This window comes from Aplidium turbinatum, chromosome 7, assembly GCF_918807975.1.
Source record: "Aplidium turbinatum chromosome 7, kaAplTurb1.1, whole genome shotgun sequence".
Classification (NCBI taxonomy): Eukaryota; Metazoa; Chordata; class Ascidiacea; order Aplousobranchia; family Polyclinidae; genus Aplidium; species Aplidium turbinatum.
In genome coordinates, this window is record NC_137478.1 from 6,496,878 (window position 1) to 6,516,282 (window position 19,405).

At 37.8% G+C, this 19,405-nt stretch overlaps 2 protein-coding genes across 3 annotated transcripts; both read left to right on the plus strand.

Annotated features, from left to right (window-relative positions):
* The first annotated feature begins 1,740 nt into the window (after positions 1-1,740).
* LOC145774214 (general transcription and DNA repair factor IIH helicase/translocase subunit XPB-like) lies at positions 1,741-5,147 on the plus strand. The gene has a single exon (XM_082585395.1). The coding sequence runs from the start codon at positions 1,741-1,743 to the stop codon at positions 4,132-4,134; it is 2,394 nt and encodes a 797-aa protein (XP_082441521.1). The 3' UTR covers positions 4,135-5,147.
* Positions 5,148-6,335: 1,188 nt separating this feature from the next.
* Positions 6,336-19,274, plus strand: LOC145774770 (phosphatidylserine lipase ABHD16A-like). 2 transcript variants are annotated; one of them, XM_082586078.1, is made up of 14 exons: positions 6,336-6,533; positions 7,112-7,241; positions 7,497-7,583; positions 8,043-8,131; positions 8,641-8,902; positions 10,200-10,240; positions 10,583-10,659; positions 11,270-11,450; positions 11,885-11,996; positions 12,248-12,364; positions 13,520-13,639; positions 16,899-17,081; positions 17,452-17,597; positions 18,529-19,274. In XM_082586078.1, the coding sequence occupies exons 1-14, from the start codon at positions 6,444-6,446 to the stop codon at positions 18,685-18,687; spliced, it is 1,794 nt and encodes a 597-aa protein (XP_082442204.1). In that variant the 5' UTR covers positions 6,336-6,443; the 3' UTR covers positions 18,688-19,274. The 2 variants fall into 2 exon arrangements, with proteins under 2 accessions (XP_082442204.1, XP_082442207.1); XM_082586081.1 differs by having other exon boundaries at positions 8,641-8,887.
* Positions 19,275-19,405: the final 131 nt, after the last annotated feature.

Here is a 19,405-nt window from a genome sequence, read left to right on the forward strand (position 1 = left end):
TCGGCTTGTTTTCCAACTGTTCCAATTATGAGCTAACATAATCAAAAATTTTACTAGACGTAGGCTACTGCATGCGTAAAACTAATCGTTTCAAGCAGCAGTTCTAATAAACTCGGCTTGCGACCTAGGTGTCAATATAAACAAGACAGTAAGCTTAATCAAAGACTATTTTAATTGAGCAAAATAGCATTATGGTTATGACGTCATCACCTTTCTCGCCCCCCCCAAGGTTTTTTGAAAAGTCGGCGCCTATGTGTGACGTTGGCTGTACTGGAGCTAATCTGTTTAGGTGGGGGTTGCATAATTCGGCGATATGTGTCTGCGGAGCGGTAGAACAAACAATGCAACACATACTCCACGAATGTTCCATCTTACGACCCCCAAGTGGAAACACTGGTATTCGACAACTGGACCCAACTACCGTATCTTGGCTGCACGAGGAGGCATTGCCAATCTAAGCTACTACAAGTCAAACGAGAGAAGAAGAAGAAGTACCACCGTACCATAATTTTTGAAGCTTTTATTGGTGTCTATAAGCTATAAATTAAAGTGGGAAAAATTGAATGTCAGTGGAGAAACTTACTGAATGTAAACTGGTCTTCCTTGTATGATTAAAAAACAATGATGGATTGTTGTATTTTTTATACCAAGGTGTACGAGTTTAGAAATGCTGCAGGGGAGTATAAATTTAGAGAAGTTGCTCAATTGGCACTAACAATGTAGCCTATACCAATCAGCAATGCATTATAGTAGTTGAGCGAGCCTTTTCGAGAGTTTCTGCAATCAAAACCAAACTGCGAAATTGTATCGGACTTCAACTTTTGTCAGCGATTGTGAGGATCAAAACTTTGCTGCAACAATTGGAAAAATGCTGTTTGATCCCCGGTCATCAATGCGGAAGCATGACAGCTCTATATATGAAAATGAAGCTTCAGCAGTTGATGATAGAATTTTGTTGGGTGTTGGTTCTTGGTAGTTCATCTGAGTTGACGGGCTTATGCTATGCATTAGCATCTACTATGGAACCATTTGTATCTTGAATTTGAAAATAGGAATTTGTATGAAGTCTGTATAGCATTGGCTCGTCTAAGTTTTTTTCTATTGAACAATGCTTGATTCAATATTAAGCATTGTACTTATTGTATGTTGTATTAATGTATGTATTTTGTATCTACACAATCAGCATGATGGACAAAGCAATATCTTTGTCTTGACTCTTGGGGGCATGACTCTTGGGGGCATGCCCAAAAACCCCCCTAGAAAGCCTGCGCCTTCGTTGCTCAACCGTCGACGTCGCGACGGCAAATTGGGCTACTTTTAAGTTGCTTTGGCGCATTTTTGGGCTCTTTTTTTAAAAAAAATCTGGCAACACTGCTTCAGCACTCAACAGCAAAGGCGAGCCTATATTTCACCATCTCCACTCTCCAGTGACTGGATCTATGATTTCACCATGTGCTTAATATACAGTAATATAGCCCAGCCTGTGTTATTTTTTAACCATACGATTTTATCACCATATGTTTTTATTAATGCCAAGTTTGTGTGTTGAGTTTGCATACGCAAACTTGCCGTATATTTGGCAAAATAAATTATTCAGTGTATTGTAGTGTGCTGGTTGATTTTGCAGTTTTTTTGTTCATAAAGTTAGATGCTTGTGCATAAAATTATTGATCTAATGGTTGTATCTTGTATTATTCTTAGCTTTTGATATCGTACTTATAAATTTGCTTACTGACTGTCATGGGTAAAACAAAGTCTAAAAAGGGAACAAAACGAAAAAGCCCTGATGGTGATCCTGATTTTATTCGAGATGATTATGATTTTGAAAATGAGGATGAAGATGTTGCTGGTACTTCTTCAGAGATTTATAACTTGCCTTCTGCTGCAGGAAAACATATTGATAAAGATGATGAGGCTACTGTGGTCACTCACGATCAATTTGGTGCAAAAGATTATCGTAACCAAATGACTATGAAATCGGATCATGCATCTCGACCACTTTACGTTGCACCAGATGGACACATTTTTCTTGAATCATTTTCTCCAGTTTATAAACATGCTCGAGATTTTTTGATTGCTATTTCAGAGCCCATTTGCCGTCCTAGATTTATTCATGAGTTCCGCTTAACACCTTATTCCCTTTATGCCGCTGTAAGCGTAGGACTGGAAACTGAAGATATCGTTGAATATTTGAGTCGTCTTAGTAAAACAACGATCCCACAAGGAATTGTCGACTTCATAAAGCTTTGTACACAGAGTTATGGAAAAGTAAAGTTGGTATTAAAACACAATCGTTATTATGTTGAAAGCACTCATGTAAAAATCATTCAGTCTCTTCTCAGAGATGATGACATTAAACAATGTAGAAAAATCTCTACAGAAGAAGATGCAAACAAGGATGAAAGTGGGTATCAAGTTTCTACATTTGTAGGAAAACAAGCACTGCAATTTAATAAACCTATGCAAGAAAGTAACATCAATCCACATAATGAAGGTGAAAGTGATGTTCCAAATGACATTAAAGATTTATATGAGCGGATCGACAACGAAGAAGAAACTGCTGCTGAAGAAACTGAAGTTGTCTCATTTGAAGTAGAACAAGAACATGTTGAAATACTGCAGAAACGTTGCATTGAATTGGAATATCCTTTGTTGGCCGAGTATGATTTTCGCAATGATACCGTAAATCCTGATCTCAAAATTGATCTCAAGCCCACCACTGTTTTACGTCCATATCAAGAAAAAAGTTTAAGAAAAATGTTTGGAAACGGAAGAGCAAGAGCTGGTGTAATTGTTCTGCCATGTGGTGCCGGAAAAACACTGGTTGGAGTAACAGCAGCTTGCACTGTTCGTAAGCGGTGCATGGTTCTGTGCACATCAGGAGTAGCTGTTGAACAGTGGAGGTCACAATTTAAGTTATGGTCCACAGCAGATGATAGCATGATATGCAGGTTTACTTCCGACGCAAAAGATCGTCCCCATGGCTGTAGTATTGCAATTAGCACTTATTCAATGATGGGCCACACTATGAAGCGGGCTTATGAGTCTGAAAGAGTCATGGAATGGATTCGAAGCCAAGAATGGGGCCTTATGATCCTTGATGAAGTTCATACCATTCCAGCAAAGCAGTTTCGTCGTGTTTTAACTGTTGTTCAATCGCATTGCAAACTTGGATTAACTGCAACACTGGTTCGAGAGGACGACAAAATTTCTGACCTTAACTTTTTGATTGGGCCAAAGCTGTATGAAGCTAACTGGATGGAATTGCAAAATGGTGGTTACATTGCAAAAGTCCAATGCGCTGAAGTATGGTGCCCAATGACACCAGAGTTTTACAGAGAATACCTGGCCATAAAGTCAAGAAAGCGAATGCTTTTGTATGTCATGAATCCAAACAAGTTTCGAGCATGCCAATTTTTAGTTCGGTTTCATGAACGAAGAAATGACAAAATTGTTGTGTTTTCTGACAATGTGTTTGCATTAAAAGAATATGCAATACGAATGAGAAAGCCTTTCATTTATGGGCCGACAAGCCAAGGAGAAAGGTTGCACATTTTGCAAAACTTCATTCACAATCCCAAAGTGAATACCATTTTTATATCAAAAGTTGGCGACAATTCTATTGATCTCCCTGCAGCAAATGTTTTAATTCAAGTTTCGTCACACGGTGGTTCCCGACGTCAGGAAGCTCAGAGATTGGGAAGAATTTTGCGAGCCAAGAAAGGATCTCTTGCTGAAGAATACAATGCTTTCTTTTATTCTCTAGTATCTCAAGACACAGTAGAAGTTGCATTCTCTACAAAACGACAACGCTTTTTGGTTAACCAAGGTTATGCGTTTAAAGCAATTACCGAACTCCCTGGAATTGAAAATGAAGAAAATCTAGCTTTCAGCACAAAAGAAGAACAACATGTGTTGCTGCAAAAAGTTCTCGCCGCAAGTGACATTGATGCTGAAGAGGAGTTTATTCCAGGAGAAGGGAACTACAACCCATCTGCTGGTTCCTCTCAAGTCATCAAACGCAAAGGAAATATGAGTTCAATGTCCGGTGCAGACAGTGGTACTGTTTACATGGAATATTCCAAAAATAAACACAGAAACAAAGTCCATGACTTGTTCAAAACCTTTAGATAAAGCATTTCAGTTTCTTGACTTTGTGATAGCTTGAGTTTGATGAACTGGTTGGTCAATGATGATTTTTGTTGATTGAACAAAACTAGCCTATTCAATATTCATTCTGTTTTATTGCATACCACTTACTGCTGCCTTAACGTATCTCCTAACAGATATTTTAACCTTTTTGCAATATTTTTGCATTGCTTTGACTTACAAAGACCATTGTACCTACAAAGCATTTGGAATTATTAGCATATGCTTGTATATGCATTAAATTTTTAATTTGGAAAATACTCTTTCACAACTGCTATTATAACTTTCTGCAACGACATCCATTCATAATTTTATTGGTTGGTTGGTTGCCGAGGATGGATATATTAGAAAACTCTCAAAGTGATAATATACTCATCTGACAGTGAAAACATTGGCTGACCTGTACATATTGCAACAACAATCCTTGACGATTGAAATGTTGTTTAGAGGAATTTTGCAACCATAAAGTAAATGTGCGGTACCAAATGTATTTGTTCCAGTAAACAGGAATCAAATATTAAAACCTGTTTTTACATGTTTGTGAAAATATTTTAATATTTCAAATTACTATAAGTGATCATATCATAAATTACAAAATAACTTTACATTACCGCGTTAAAAAATACTTGGTCTAGTGAATTTAAATGGCTATTGTCTTCTGGCTACCATTTTCATGGCATCTTGATACATATTGCAATGTGGGATTTGTTTATTTGTTTCATTGGTTGCATTATTGTTTGAATAATGTTGTGATACTATTTTATTATCACTGGCTTGTTTGGGACACAACTAATTTACTTCCTAAAGTTATACATACAATTTTGATATATTGCCCAAAATAATGATGAATGATTTTTAATGCATTTTAGTTTGATTTTTGATCTACCAGTATATTTCCTTAAAGCAACACATTGTGGTTAAAGTTCTAGGCTACAACATACGGGTCTGCTACTATTCGGTGAGTCCGATTCGGTGAGAGCCTTTTTCGGTGAGAGCCCTATTCGGTGAGTTTTTTTTTTTTAATTATTGCGCGCCGTAGCCTAATTATCATTGCCGTTATAGGGTTAGGGGTTTTTGGGGTTGGGGGTTTTTGTGTTTTTTTTTGAATTTTTGTTTGAAAATTATCGGGTACCGTAGCCTAATTAAAACCCCTAACCCCAAAACCCCCAACCCAAAACCCCCAACCCAAAACCCCCAACCCAAAACCCCCAACCCCAAAAACCCCCAACCCCAAACCCCCCAACCCCAAAAACCCCCAACCCCCAAACCCCAAAAAACCCTAACCCCAAAAACCCCCAACCGCAAACCCCTAACCCCATATCCCCAAAACCCCCCAACCCCATATCCCCTAATCCCTAACCCCTAACCCTATAACGGCAATGATAATTAGGCTACGACGCGCAATAATTTAAAAAAAAAAACTCACCGAATAGGGCTCTCACCGAAAAAGGCTCTCACCGAAAAAGGCTCTCACCGAATCGGACTCACCGAATCGGACTCACCAAATCGGGCCATTCCGACAACATACAGTAGTGTATGCTATACCATAAAACTAAAATGAAACATTGACCACCGGTTTTTCATGTTCAGGGCTAAAAGATCGCGCTTAACAAGTTCTTTGAAAGTTTTGCTCCACCTTGACCCCGCTGCAAACTTGTCATAAAAGTTACGTTATAATAAATTTATTTGAGGCTTTTATAAGTTTGATGACTTTTATTATGCTGGAACAAACGTTGTATGCCACTATTACCGTACAGTTTATGGAAGCAACCATAACATTCCCTAATGAAAATGGTATTGTGTAAACTTCTTTTCATGGACATTGTTCAATGAAGCCTCATAAATTATTTTGTTTGATAAATTGTCATGTTAAGTGTGATGATAGCAAAACGTAATTATCATCTCAATGACATATTATTTGTTGCTTACCTACAGTCCTACATCGCTGATTGGTGAATGAGAACCTGCAAATTCTGAGAAACTCTAATGCTTTTGAAACAGGAATCATACACACAATTAAAATTAGGACTTTGTTAAGCAGTGAAACTTTGTTTTGCTGTGTGATGTCATTGAACAGCCAGAAGTTCTACCATTATAGCTGAATATTATTACAAATTATTTTTCATTGGCTTTAGTGTAACTTACTGTTTTTGTTATGCATTTCATATTTTCATTTTCATAGGTGATCATAAATGCAGAGTATGATGCATATTAAATTTTTATCACATTTAAAATAGTGAGAATATAGTTTTGGCTAGACATGTATTGTATACTTTAACACAATCAACGACAGTATGATGATGGAAAAGCTTCGACGAGTATACCTGTATATATTTGGACCAAATGTTAATCGGATTCACAAGTCTTCAGATGGAAATAACAGAGTATGTGCAGTTTAATTAGCATGACATCTTTAAAATTGGTGCTACTGTTTTGTAGATAGGCTATCTAATTTTTAGCATGTGCATTCTTATAATGTGAATGGGTCCATTTATTGAAAGCAAATGCTGGCCTGGTTGTCATATCTATTCTGGATCTTTATAGAAGCCAGCCAAGGTTGGCTGGTTAGCATGCTACCCGGTCATTTGGTCGACAGGACGTTTGGTCGACAGACATTTGGTCGACAGGACGTTAGGTCGACAGAACGATTTATTTTAGGGTTAGGGTTAGTTAACTAACCATAACCCTAATCTAACCCTGACTCTAACCCTAACCCAAAAATGAATCGTTCTGTCGACCTAACGTCATGTCGACCAAACGTCCTGTCGACCAAACGACCGTGCACCGGTTAGCATTACACTGAATGCAGATAATTAATCAGTAAGAATATCTTCTAATAAAAGAACATATCCTCTTTGAAATGTATGTTTTAAATTTTGAATTGTCTAATCAACTTGGTTTCATATTGTAGTTATTATAATGGAAATGTGTTCCAGAAGCTGATAAAGCTTCTTTGTTGCAGGCTTATTACTACGAACCAAATGATATTGAACGACCCGCTCAAGGAATTCTTACAATTTCTTATGTCTTAAAATTTGTACTTATCTACACACTGCCTTTATGGGCTTGGTACGCCTACAACGAGGGAGATAGTATGTTGCATTATTAGAAATACCTGTCAAAAATACGTTTTTATACAACAAATACATCAATTGACAATTTATGTAAACTTAAATTTGTAAAAATGTGTGCTATACTGTATATACATTGTTTCAATGTATATATTTAGTATTTTTAAGTTGAAGCGGAAGTAAACCAAAGTCTGTTTTTTGTGGTTTCATAGTAAAATTGGAGTTTTGCCTTAGTTTAATTTTATCTACTGTATTAAGTTTTTTGCCTTTTTTCAGGATATTTCACAAAATCTAATTTTCGAGAGGCTCTTCAATATTTTGGCTGGGGATCTGCATTTCTTGTAGGTGCGCTTCTGCTGAGAGGTACATATTAGGTTGCTTCATTTTGTTTAGTTAATTTTCTGTAAGTACAAAAATTAACCAAATATATATACAGTTTATACATTATTTTATAAACTTTACAATCCGTGGTGCTGATAAACTTGGTTCAACTAACTATAAAATTGTAAAATATCTGGAAGAAATATTTTGATTGGTTAAACAATCAGTTGTTTACCGCTTCCTACATTGCTTCATGCACCTCAGAACAAGGCAATTAAAAAGTTTGACTCCTAAAGTAACTTCTTTAGAAAGAGGTGTGTGGTTTGCGAACCAACAACCACAATCAGCGATTCCACTATTAAACACAAATGTTTACTATGAAAGCAACTTTTGATGCTACACCTCACACACTGCTCAGATCTTCTGTTTTTTAGTGCCTGCCATCTTTTGTGCCAGGCAGAGCAAATCTCTTGTTTTAAAATATTTGTTTTGTTCTCCCAGCCCATGGACGATCAAGAAACCAAGAGTACGTCACTTTTCTTGATATATTGCAAAGATCATTGAATGATCCAGGAAATGGAGAAAAAAAGGTTAATAGCCATTTATAGCTTGTGTAGTTAGGTTATTATTTTGGTTTGCTATATAATACCGGTGCTTGTGGATTTGAATCTATTGTAGAATATATACCGACTCTTAGAATATCGAATCCAATTCGATACATTTCAACCAGACAAAACACACTTAACAAACTATACTGTAAAATTCATACTAAAGGCAACAAACTATGCCCATCAAAGCGTAAAATTATTGCTCTGTAGAACCAACGCCAGGTAGAACACGATTACAATTTGATGGCTTTCAGCTCTTCATTGGAAAATAATAATATGCACACTTACTGCAATGGAGGTGCAGTTCTAATACTGCAAATCCACTAGCAAGTAATACAGTACCGGTATTCTACTTTATGAGCTTATTCACATATATATAATACAAAACAAACAAGTACAAAACTAATCAACAGACTGTTTTACGATGATGAATAACTTAATTCAAAGGCTTTACATTGTTTAATAAACACGTAATTTTCTATTGCTTTTAGAAACGGCTTCGGAGGTATGAATTTGGTTTTAAATATTTTCCTGTCGATTATTCGTGGGAACATATGGAAGAAAAGAAACCTAGGCCAAGAATTTCCAACTGGAAAAGGATATCTTCTCAACATTCCAACATTTTCACAACCATTGTTCTTGGATTTCCAAAAGAAATTTTGGCTTACATCATCGCCCACACGTTTGGTGTCAGGTTGTTGTACCCTGGCTGTGTTGAACTTCTTCATGCTGCTATGAGTAAGAGAAATGATAGTAAGCGATAACGTTCTTAATTGTTTTATGCTTTTCACTTTTTATGGATATTTGGTGTCCACAGAAAACACACTAATCCAGCATTTAATAGATTACCATACAATCGGGAATGTTACATATAATTTGAATTAGGTATACGCATTTCACGCATGTAGTACGATACACACATCATAGTCTACCGACTTCAACAACCACTACTATTAGTATCATAATGCACTTGTATGACAGCGAGCAAAATTTGAGGATTTGCAATTCCGATTAGTTCACAATAATATTTTGTATTATTATTATTGTTGTTGATCTTATTGTTGTTTTGCTTGTTAGTTGAATCTACAGTACTGTAAGTGATTTTTGTTTACTCTGGTGTGTTATTTTAAAGCTTTTATTTTCTTTGAATACGTGATTGGCTTGGCATCTCAGTACCTTTGGATACTGTTCAGCTATTTTACATGAGAGCTTGCAGGTAGTTGTAGCAGGTTCTCTCTTGCTTAAGTTTATTCCATAAAGAATAATTGAATGGACGTTGTTAGTTCGTCTGTTGCTATTAATGCTTGACAATGGATGTAGCCTCCAGTTCTAAACAGATTTCTTGTGCGTCAGGCAACTTTTAGAGGCAGTTTCGTATTGTTCTATGTTGCCAGAAAAAGAGAACTCTGATGAGAAGAGAACCTTTACTGGTGGCTAAAAGCGACCCTTTTACGTTTTTTAAAACTAATAGTTTTTTAACACTATACATAATCATGCAAACCTAACCAGATTTATTCTAGAGTAAGTATGAGTAAAGAGTAGAGAGTATTCTAGAGTAAGTATGAGTAGACCAGCACCTGTGGCTCAGTGGTTATCGCCTTCGGCTCTGGTGCTGGTAGCCCTGAGTTTGATTCCAGGTCGGGTCATACCAAAGACTTTAAAAAGGGTACCGATTGTGTTCTTTCTTGCATAACGCAGTGAGGACAAATCGGGTAATAATCTGGTGACATATCACCCTCTTCCAATCTGCCTTGAGCCAGCATGGAAGCAGTACGGCTCATATAATCACATGGAACCCTGTCAAGTAACCCATTTTGATGCGCAATCTGCTGCAAGCGGAGATAGCGAATGATTATTATGAGTAAAGCAACTCTAGCGACTATGTTGCCAATTGTCGTGTGTTAGTTTAAGGAGTACAAAGGTTAATGACTTATTAGCAGTTGCTTACAATAAAGAGCTAAAGCCTTGCTATGTTCAAGAAAGATAATTATGAAGATGAGAGTATTGTCAAGACTGTTTGCTAGCCGTTAAATCTGGTTGTGATTTACAGACAGATCTATGTGGGAGGCCAGGAGCACACTTGTGGAAAAAGTAAATTCTTGTACAGATTTATGACGCAGTGATAAGCTTAAAATGCCTAGTTCGCTTTGTATGTTTGTAAGAAACAACTTTTTTCAATACTGACTAATAAAAATTTTCTGTTTTTGTGAACCAACCCAGCAAACTGTCCACTTGAAGCGGTTGACTGTCTCGTATCATTAAATAAGCCTTGTTACTCAATGCAACAAACAGTTTACCAGCTTCCTTTTCTAATCATAAGTCGATTTCGCTATCACAGCATGATCATGCCAAGAGCAAAAATAATAATAAAATTCTCCAAAGGTTTCAGGTTTAGGTATCGTGGTTACTGCAAAACTTTTGTGTTTTGTCCAGCATGGAGCCAGACGAAGCAAATTGCGTGCTGAGGATGGCAACCTGATTGATACTATATTCATTGACAGGCGCCACCGGTAAGCGAAACACATTTACTATCTATTCCATGAACTGCTAAGTTATTTTTGAGCGGATCAATTCGGCATAGTTCCACATTCAGTTCAATGTACAGTAGCAGAAAATGTAACATATTGCTGTTATTCGTTTTGAAACCACACCTTTCAGGCACCGAAAAAACGAGCAGCTATCTAATCATCAGTTATTCAATGCGCTTTATGATTAGAGTTATCTAATTTCGTTTCAATCTGCCTTTTCTGTAGGAAAATTTTGTTTTGCTTCACCAATGGCCATCAAGTAAAAGTTATTCCAAACTACGTTAATTTTGGATCTGTGCTTGAGGTCTTGCCACATTGGTGATACAAACAGTAGGCTACATGGTGTTCAATGAGGTTTCATCTTGAATTCACATTCCACTTCATGAAACTAAGATAAAACTTACCTTCACTGCAATTTCAATAAATATACTTGACCAATGCGACCGGCAAAAGTTAAACAGTTTTGTAATACATTTATTATTGGAGACTTTTGCATTAGCAGTTGCACGTTTTCTCAGAGCAGTAAAGCCCGGTGTTACTGTTTCCGAAGCTGTGTCACCCGTTTCAAGTAATGATAAATATCTTTGAGCAGGACGGACAAGCATAGATTTGAAGCTGAGGACGCTCCTGAGGTCACTTCTCGTCATGCTGAGTATCTTGTCATCTGCTGTGAAGGGAGTGCTGGGTTTTACGAAGGTGGTTGTATGGGTACCCCCATGGATTGTGGCTTCTCTGTGCTTGGATGGAACCACCCTGGCTTTATGCATAGCACAGTAAATATACGTTTTTGCGCGTGATAAGGATGAGGAAGGTATTTTACGAATCGAAACTACTTTAGCCAAGACGTATAAGTTATAACAGATATGGTTTGCACAGATATTGACGATTTAAGTTGCAAAGCTGAATAAACTTACTTCTATAGGCTGCATAGTTTACTTTCTATTCAGATTAGTGGCTTTAAACCTTTCCGTACTCCAGAAGCATAATTTTTCAATGTGGGATTATATGCCACTTTATGTAGGCTATGCAGCTTACAAAGGAGGCGTGGGAAACAGAAACATGTTTAAGCACCTTCTGGATGCTCGTCAATAATCCCGGAATTGATGCTTTTGGTGACTTTAAGTATTTATAAAATTAACCCTACTGTTACCAGGAAGTGCATCTTGCGTTAATTCAGCCATGCGTCATAACATCTTGTTTTACCAAGGGAATGCCTTTTCCTGAAGCGGACGAGATGGCGATGGACATGGTGATGCTATACGCACTTCATAAGCTCAACTTTCCACCTAAAAAAATCCTTCTCTACGGTTGGTCAATGGGTGAGTTGGGCACTAACATATTTAACAGTACTTAACAACTTGTAAAATCACATGCACCCAGGGTAGTTATACCAATCCTCTACCTGGCCAGCTGTTCAACTACCTTAACACTAACAATTCTTGCTTTACGTAGTGCTGCATCCGTCTCAGACATGCGTTACCCTTAGGACTTCATAATCTCCGATGTTTCATTTAGTAATTATTACACTAATTTATAATTTTTGTACATTTTTGAAACACTTTTGTTTCAGGTGCTCACGCTGCCATTAGTGCGGCGGTGGCCAATCCCAATGTCCGAGGAGTGATATTGGATGGAGCTTACCATGACCTTCTTCCGTTTGTGAGGAGAAGATGGCCTTGGTGTTTAGGTTCGAGTTTTGATTTGATGAATTAACTTGAAACAATTTATTTATTGTCAACCAGCGCTGGACCAAGGTTAAAGACTTAGTTTGAATTTATTTTAATGGTATAGTTTAAATCAGTGTTACTCGAATTATTTTTAATACGACGCACAATGTTTGATTTTGCGATGAACCATCACCAACAGACTCCTGCACGTACACATTACCAATTTTATTGTCGCTCGATATAATACGGAAAATGTGGACAGTGCGACGACTGTATTTAATTCAGTACTTTTTATTAGTATCGCCATTGACCATCAGTTTGATCTTTTCTTACTGTCAGTTAAAGAATTCTACTTGTTGAAAATCACGGAACTTTTAAGCGTGACATATTGCTCAATGCTCAGTGTAGTTACTTTATAAAGTTATTGAATGACGCTCTTGAGCGTCGCGACGTGTAGTTTGAAAACCACTGGACTAAATGTACGATACCGGTTCAACTAATAATAATAATAATCGTGTTTTTATTTGCGCCCATTGCGATAACATACAGTTAGGGACGGTAGATACCGGGACGCGCAACTCCGTTGTTCCGCCAACATTAGAAGGGTCAATTGCCAATTTGACATTTTTTTCACGCTTTGTTGCTCGCTTGTTTTCAAATAAAAACCTTAAATTACTTTAAAACCAACTTCATTCTTCTTATATAACCTATAAAATGTACATTATTATGTAACTCGGAAAAATCGTAACCCTTCTAGTGTTGCGGATAAGCCAAAAGCGGGTGTAGTTGCGCATCCCGATATTCTACTGTCCCTACATACAGTACACTGCGATCACAGATGCGATACAACAGACGACAGGAAGCAGCGAAGTGACATATAGTCTTCTAGTCAGCTGCTTCGCTTATTTTGGCTTGCCATTAAGTGTCTTTGCCGAGATACAGCCGCGTGCTCTGGAGCGGTGTCGAACCCACGTCCTTTCGATCGTCGCGCAGACGTTCTCACCACTCGGCTACGCAGCCGACGTTATTGTTAAAACTAGTAAAAGAATGCGCATTGCCAATGCCAAGAATCAAAGCAAACCTAGTTTCTACTCTTCAAAAACCTTATCAAAGTGAACGCATCGTATTAAGATTAGCCTACGTAACTGTGCAAATAACATTTTTGTCGTGTGCAGGTCATCTTGTTCATTACACCGTGCGCAATTACTTTAACATGAACAACTGTGAAAACCTCCGCGAATACTCTGGTCCTGTCTTATTCATCCGCCGCACAAAAGACGAAGTTATGAATATGCGTAAGTCATAAAAGAGACCGAAATATTTTTAGCAGAAAATACAAGCGTTGTTACTGACGGTCAAGAAAAGTGGTAAATTGTTTAGAATATATACTGTAGTTTATCATCATCCAAATTAAGTGTGGCCCTTCTAGAGTGGGAGTGACATGACAGAGCACGAAAAGCAGATGATACAAAGTAAATTGAGTAACCGTTTGGCCGTCTGCATCATGGCGTAGCGGTTGGGGTTTGGAAAGTAGTCATTTCGATTACATGGGTTCGATTCCCACCATTGTCATAACCCTTTTTTCTTGTGAAATTACCAAACAAAGTTTAAAGCAAGGATTAAATCTCTGACTGAGTGGTGGAAGGGTTACAATTTGACGGAAGCCACTTAAAACATGTTCTGATTGGTTGGCGATGTCATTGCAGTGATTTGGATCAGGCAGAATTTCTTCATGTTAAAGTGGCTTTTGTTTTTTGCAAGTTGGTCTATAGCTTTATATTTACCCTCATCTTTAGCGTTTCCATCAATTCTTAGATATTTGTAGGTTTATTGCTCAATTCCTTGTTGATGTCTCTGATTCGTTGCATAATTTGTTTTGTGTGACCATTGGTCTCATTAGAAAGCAGAAAACGTTACTTTTAGGATGTTTCATTTTTTCACGATTTTTGAAATTGAAAATGCTTGGGGTCTAATCAGATCGGATGTTGGCCACATACAGCCGATCCAAAATATTTTTTCGATCGGACGACTTTTAGAGGGTGCGCGCCCCCCCCCCCCCCCAAAGGTTGAAAATTTGAAGCGTGGGAAAATTTGCAGGAAAATATGGGATATCTCGGTAACGGAAGGAGATAGGAAGACGGACAAGGTGTCAACTTGTTCGGAATGGCCAACTTTCTATCTGCGCTTAATACATTTTGCTACCCTATCTGCAACAGAAAAAAAGTTAATTGCGAAAAACTGTTTTTTTCATATTTTTGATGTTTTCTTCCCAGTTCTACAGAAGCAAAACCCTTCCTGTAACTGCAGTGATGACAGATGACATTTTTTACGAACAACAGGTTTTGTTAAATGTACTATGACCTAACAATGCAGGTGGACGACTTGTAGAATATTATACTGTGCTTTTTAAGTTTTCAGAACTACATTCTTGTTCGAGTTTGTAGTAAGAAGATTTGTTAGTTGTAATGTATAGGGTTGTTTTGAGAAGCTCCCGTTGCAGATTGAGTCGATGTCAGTCGCCATCTGCTGTTTTAATTTACCACGGATTGTCATTGCAGGTGTTAAGATTTAAGTATTGGCTATTTGTACCCAGAAGTAGTTAGTTCAATTGCTATTATGCCAGAAACAAGACTTGACGCCAGTGAGACATTGCAGAAATTTGAAAAGCTGCCAGGGAATGTATTACCCACAAACATAAGCGTTCTTCACCAATCACCACTACAATTTTTTATGCAAGCAATGCAGTGAAACGAATCCCAAGTTCTTTAAGAAGCCTCCATGTTTTGCTGATGTCAAGGGACCGTTGATAAATGATATAGTTCATGTTTGGGTTAGTGCCAGCCTTCCGGTGATAAGCATTATTCGAGTTGAGACCTGGTTAAAACTGCTCATAAACAAATTTAAGGCAATCAAGAAAAGAAAACAGCCACCGACGGGAGCGACAGAAGGTATATTCCATGAGCTGTTTGATATCTGCGAGTGTAAATGTGCCATTCCATCACAGGTGAAGTTTTACAACGGCAGACTTTCTTGTAGCTGTCAATGGATGCACCGTATCCCAGAAGAGGAGGTTGAGTTTTTCCAAGATCAAAGGTCTGCCAGAAAGATGTTTATTACTGCATCTCGCGACAGATCTTTTACTTTAAGGGTAAAAAATAGATTGAGTCATCAGAGTTCTTACCAGCAAAAGTTACCAAGTGAAGATGAACCATCTTGCTCTTATTCAACCAGCTCAGAAACTTCCAGCCTGGTAGCACAGGAGAGGCTAAGGCGAAGACCTGCAGATATGATTACACCTGATGTAACTGTTTCCAGCAGTGAGTCTTTGGAAGATGAGACACGAGGCTTAATTCTTGATCCTGATTTCGCCAAGAAAGCAGTAACAGGTGGCAAGATGTACACAAAAAAAACGAAAAATTGCCGTAAGTTCTTTAAGCTGTATGTTAGCTGACCGGCGAGTTCTGGAAGAGCGTCATCAACCACAATAGATTAAATGAGAGGGAAATAGGGAAGCTCAAAGAATTGCTACAACGAAAGAAGATTATTAACAACTCTGATCAACAAAGCAAAGTTGATGTTAGACTGAGGTCGTATTTAAGCAATGCTGAAGAATAATCATTAAGTGTTACATGCCGGCAATAATTTTTATTCTTGGGTAACATGCCCGATTTTTCGTTCCACATGATGTTGCTTATTTGTTTTGCTTTCACTGGTCCAGGAACAGGGATCCCTGTTCCTGGAGCTGCGCTTGAGTACCACCTCTAGCCCGCAAGTATTGTACATACTGTTGAATTTATAATTTTTTTCGCGTTCACATGGTGTATCACTCTTGATTTGCACAGCCACGTCAATGTCAACTGTTTTGTTTAATTACTCTGTGTTGGTAGCTTATGTTGAAACGTTTACATGTGAGAGACACTGTGCGATAGGAGATGACGGTATTCTAAGCCAATCGTGAAAGGAAGTCGATTGTTGTGTAAAATTCGATGCACACTTGTACCCTATGCCATAGCACATGTTTGTTGCTCTCTATAACTTGTAATCACTGTAGTTACAGGTTCCAAGGGTTTTGCTTCTGTAGAACAAAACATCAAAAATATGAAAAAAACAGTTTTTTGCAATTAACTTTTTTTTCGTTGCAGATAGGGTAGCAAAATGTATTAAACGCAGATAGAAAGTTGGCCATTCCGCACAAGTTGACACCATACACGTCTTCCTATCACTTTCCGTTACCGAGATATCGCATTTTTCCTGCAAATTTTCCCACGCTTCAAATTTTCAAACTTTGGGGGGGCCGCGCCTCTTCTAAAAGTCGTCCGATCGAAAAAATATTTTGGATCGGCTGTTTGTGGCTAAAATCCGATCTGATTAGACCCCAAGCATTTTTGATTTCAAAAATCGTGAAAAAATGAAACATCCTGTTTATGGATTGTTCATGGATGCCTGGAACTTATACTTTTCAATAATGTTCATCGCTTAAATTTTTAAACTCTTTTGAACAAAACCTTTAATTAACTTTTTCAACAACTGATCTGACTATAATTTATCACGCAGGTGGCCGCCATGTAGTGTCGAGCAACGCAGGAAATAAATTTTTGGAAGATTTTCTCCGCCATCGGTTCCCTAATTTGTTCGAAGACCGTCTCGTGTGTGTGGGGGTGCCTGGCCAGTGCTCCCGGTCTCCCCAGTTGAAGGTGCTCAATGACTGGTTTACTGCGATTGATGCACAAGACCGTGGTATGGAATGTTATGAAAATTAACGTTTGTTTTTTTACTTCGGTTGAATAAACTTCTTTTTCGTTGAGGTCTCCTTTTACTGACATCTTCATTCTTCAATGTACATCTGTTTTTGGTCAAATAATTAATCTTATAAACACCTAACTTCAAATGAAAGCATATTCTTTGGCCGCTTCCCGCTTTCTTTCTCTCTCTGTTTTTAAAAACATAGAAAACTACGGCCTATCTGTTTGCAAATAAAGTGATAAATTCTTCCTTTTGCTAGCTCAGTTGGGCTACAACTGACAAAGCGGAAATTGAAACTGTGGTAAACACAATGCTAAATTCTTTTTTTTTGCTACTTTCTCAGTTTTTTTTTTCTATCTTGCAGATGACTTTCTGAACAAATGGGGTGCTTGTTCCTTACAAACGAAATCCTTGTTTTTCAAAGCTAAGTTTGGAGGAAAACAGAATTTTGCTTCCCAATTGGGAACTGACCTCACAACAATCGAGAAAAATCAACTTGTTCTTTTCCTGGTATGTTCTTGCTCTACTTATTGTAACACTAACTGACGACTTTTAACAAAGGTATCTTCTACTCCAGTGATTTCCAAACTGTGGTGCGCTTTCAGATCACCCAATGTGCATTTTTGTGTCATAATAAATTTTATTTGTAAGGGATTCAAACGTTTATAACGCAACACCTAGGTCTGTGGTTCTAAGGCTTTGATAGTTTTAAAGCTTTTGGAAAAGTTTACTGGACTTGCAATGCACCCAGCGATGGGAATTTCACTCATTTTTATTTGTGTCTTCTACCTTCATTTGTCTCACGGCGATGTAAATTAGATTTGCGCTATGTGATTGTTTAATCGTAATTGATTGCTACAGTTTCGTAATGATGAGTTCTCACCCATGTCAGGGTATGATAAGATCTGTGAGCGTTTTATTACGCAAAATTATTGAGTTTAGATAGGAAGCGGAATCATTGTGCGACGCTCGTGAAAAATTGAAACCAGGCACCAGGGCATTGCGACTCACAGTTTGACAACCTCTGACCCAGGTTGTTCAACAGAAAAGCCAACACTTTTCAGTTTCAATGTTGCTGCTGATGGTAGCAGTAGTAGTGCACCCTATATTTATTGATCTTCTACTTATGCGGCAGCTAAACATCCTAGTTATATTCAGTTCAATATTAATAATCTTTTCATCTTGAAACCTTGTGCTGATATTGGTTGAACTTGTTTGCTTTTTATTGTATATTTTTGAGATTTTCTGGATGTAGGTGATGCGCGATCACTGCATTAAACAGCGTAATGGTGCTCGAATAGAAAAAGTTTTGAAAATCACTGTTCTGCTCTGTCAGTTCATGTGGTCAGTTTATGATGAATTTTTTTGAAGAATGGAGTGTTTAGAAAACTGCTCATAGCTTAATTGTTTTTATATTTTTTAACTTACGTCCACTTTTTAGGCCAACAAGTATATGCGTCACTACGAAGCGTCCCACTGCACTGCGCTTGCGCCTTTTCTATTCGGTTATCCGTGGAGAGTGGAGTCTCTCTTCGATAAATCACAATCCCGCGATTCCTCTGATTCAGAAGCTGTCAACCAACCAGGAGGCGATTTTTAAAAACTTATTCTTTGAAACGACTTATATCTCATGCGCCTGCTTAGTGCTATACAATGCTATATTACTGTAGTTGTGGTTTTTTATTATTTATACGTTTGCGTACTTTTATAGTTTTTTATAGGAAGTGCGACAGGGAGTGTTTATATTTTGGTTTTTATCATATCCAATTATCCAGGCTAAAACCCGGTTGTTGTAGATTTAAGTTTGTCGTCGCCGGTGAAAGGCAAGGAATGCCAGTCTATGCCGCCTTTAAGGATACCGCAAGTGTCTTTGCAAAGGCATGATCTCAGTGGGTGTAGAACCTATGTCCGTTCGCACATCGTACCACCACGTAGCCTACCATGCAAGAATGTGACCTACCATGTCTCATACTGTATTGGAATTATTTCGCATGAGAGTTTGCTTTTTGTACCAAAAACAGGCAGGGCACAACAATTGACGTCGACACGTTTGTCCCCCTTGCGCTTTTTTTTCATAAACGTTTTTAGTAAGTTGTTTTGTAAACTTGCATGTTTTTTACATGACATCGTCGCGTGACTTATGTTGTTTTAGCAATAAATTGTTGCTAGTTAAATAAAATATATACATTTGGTTTATCGACTTCAGTAAATTGTGCATTTTAAGAAAAACGCTGTATATTTAAAGAATACGCGATGGCTATAAGTTCCCCGGCTCCCGGGAAGGTTACAGGTCCCTAAAATTATCTCGGTTCCAAACC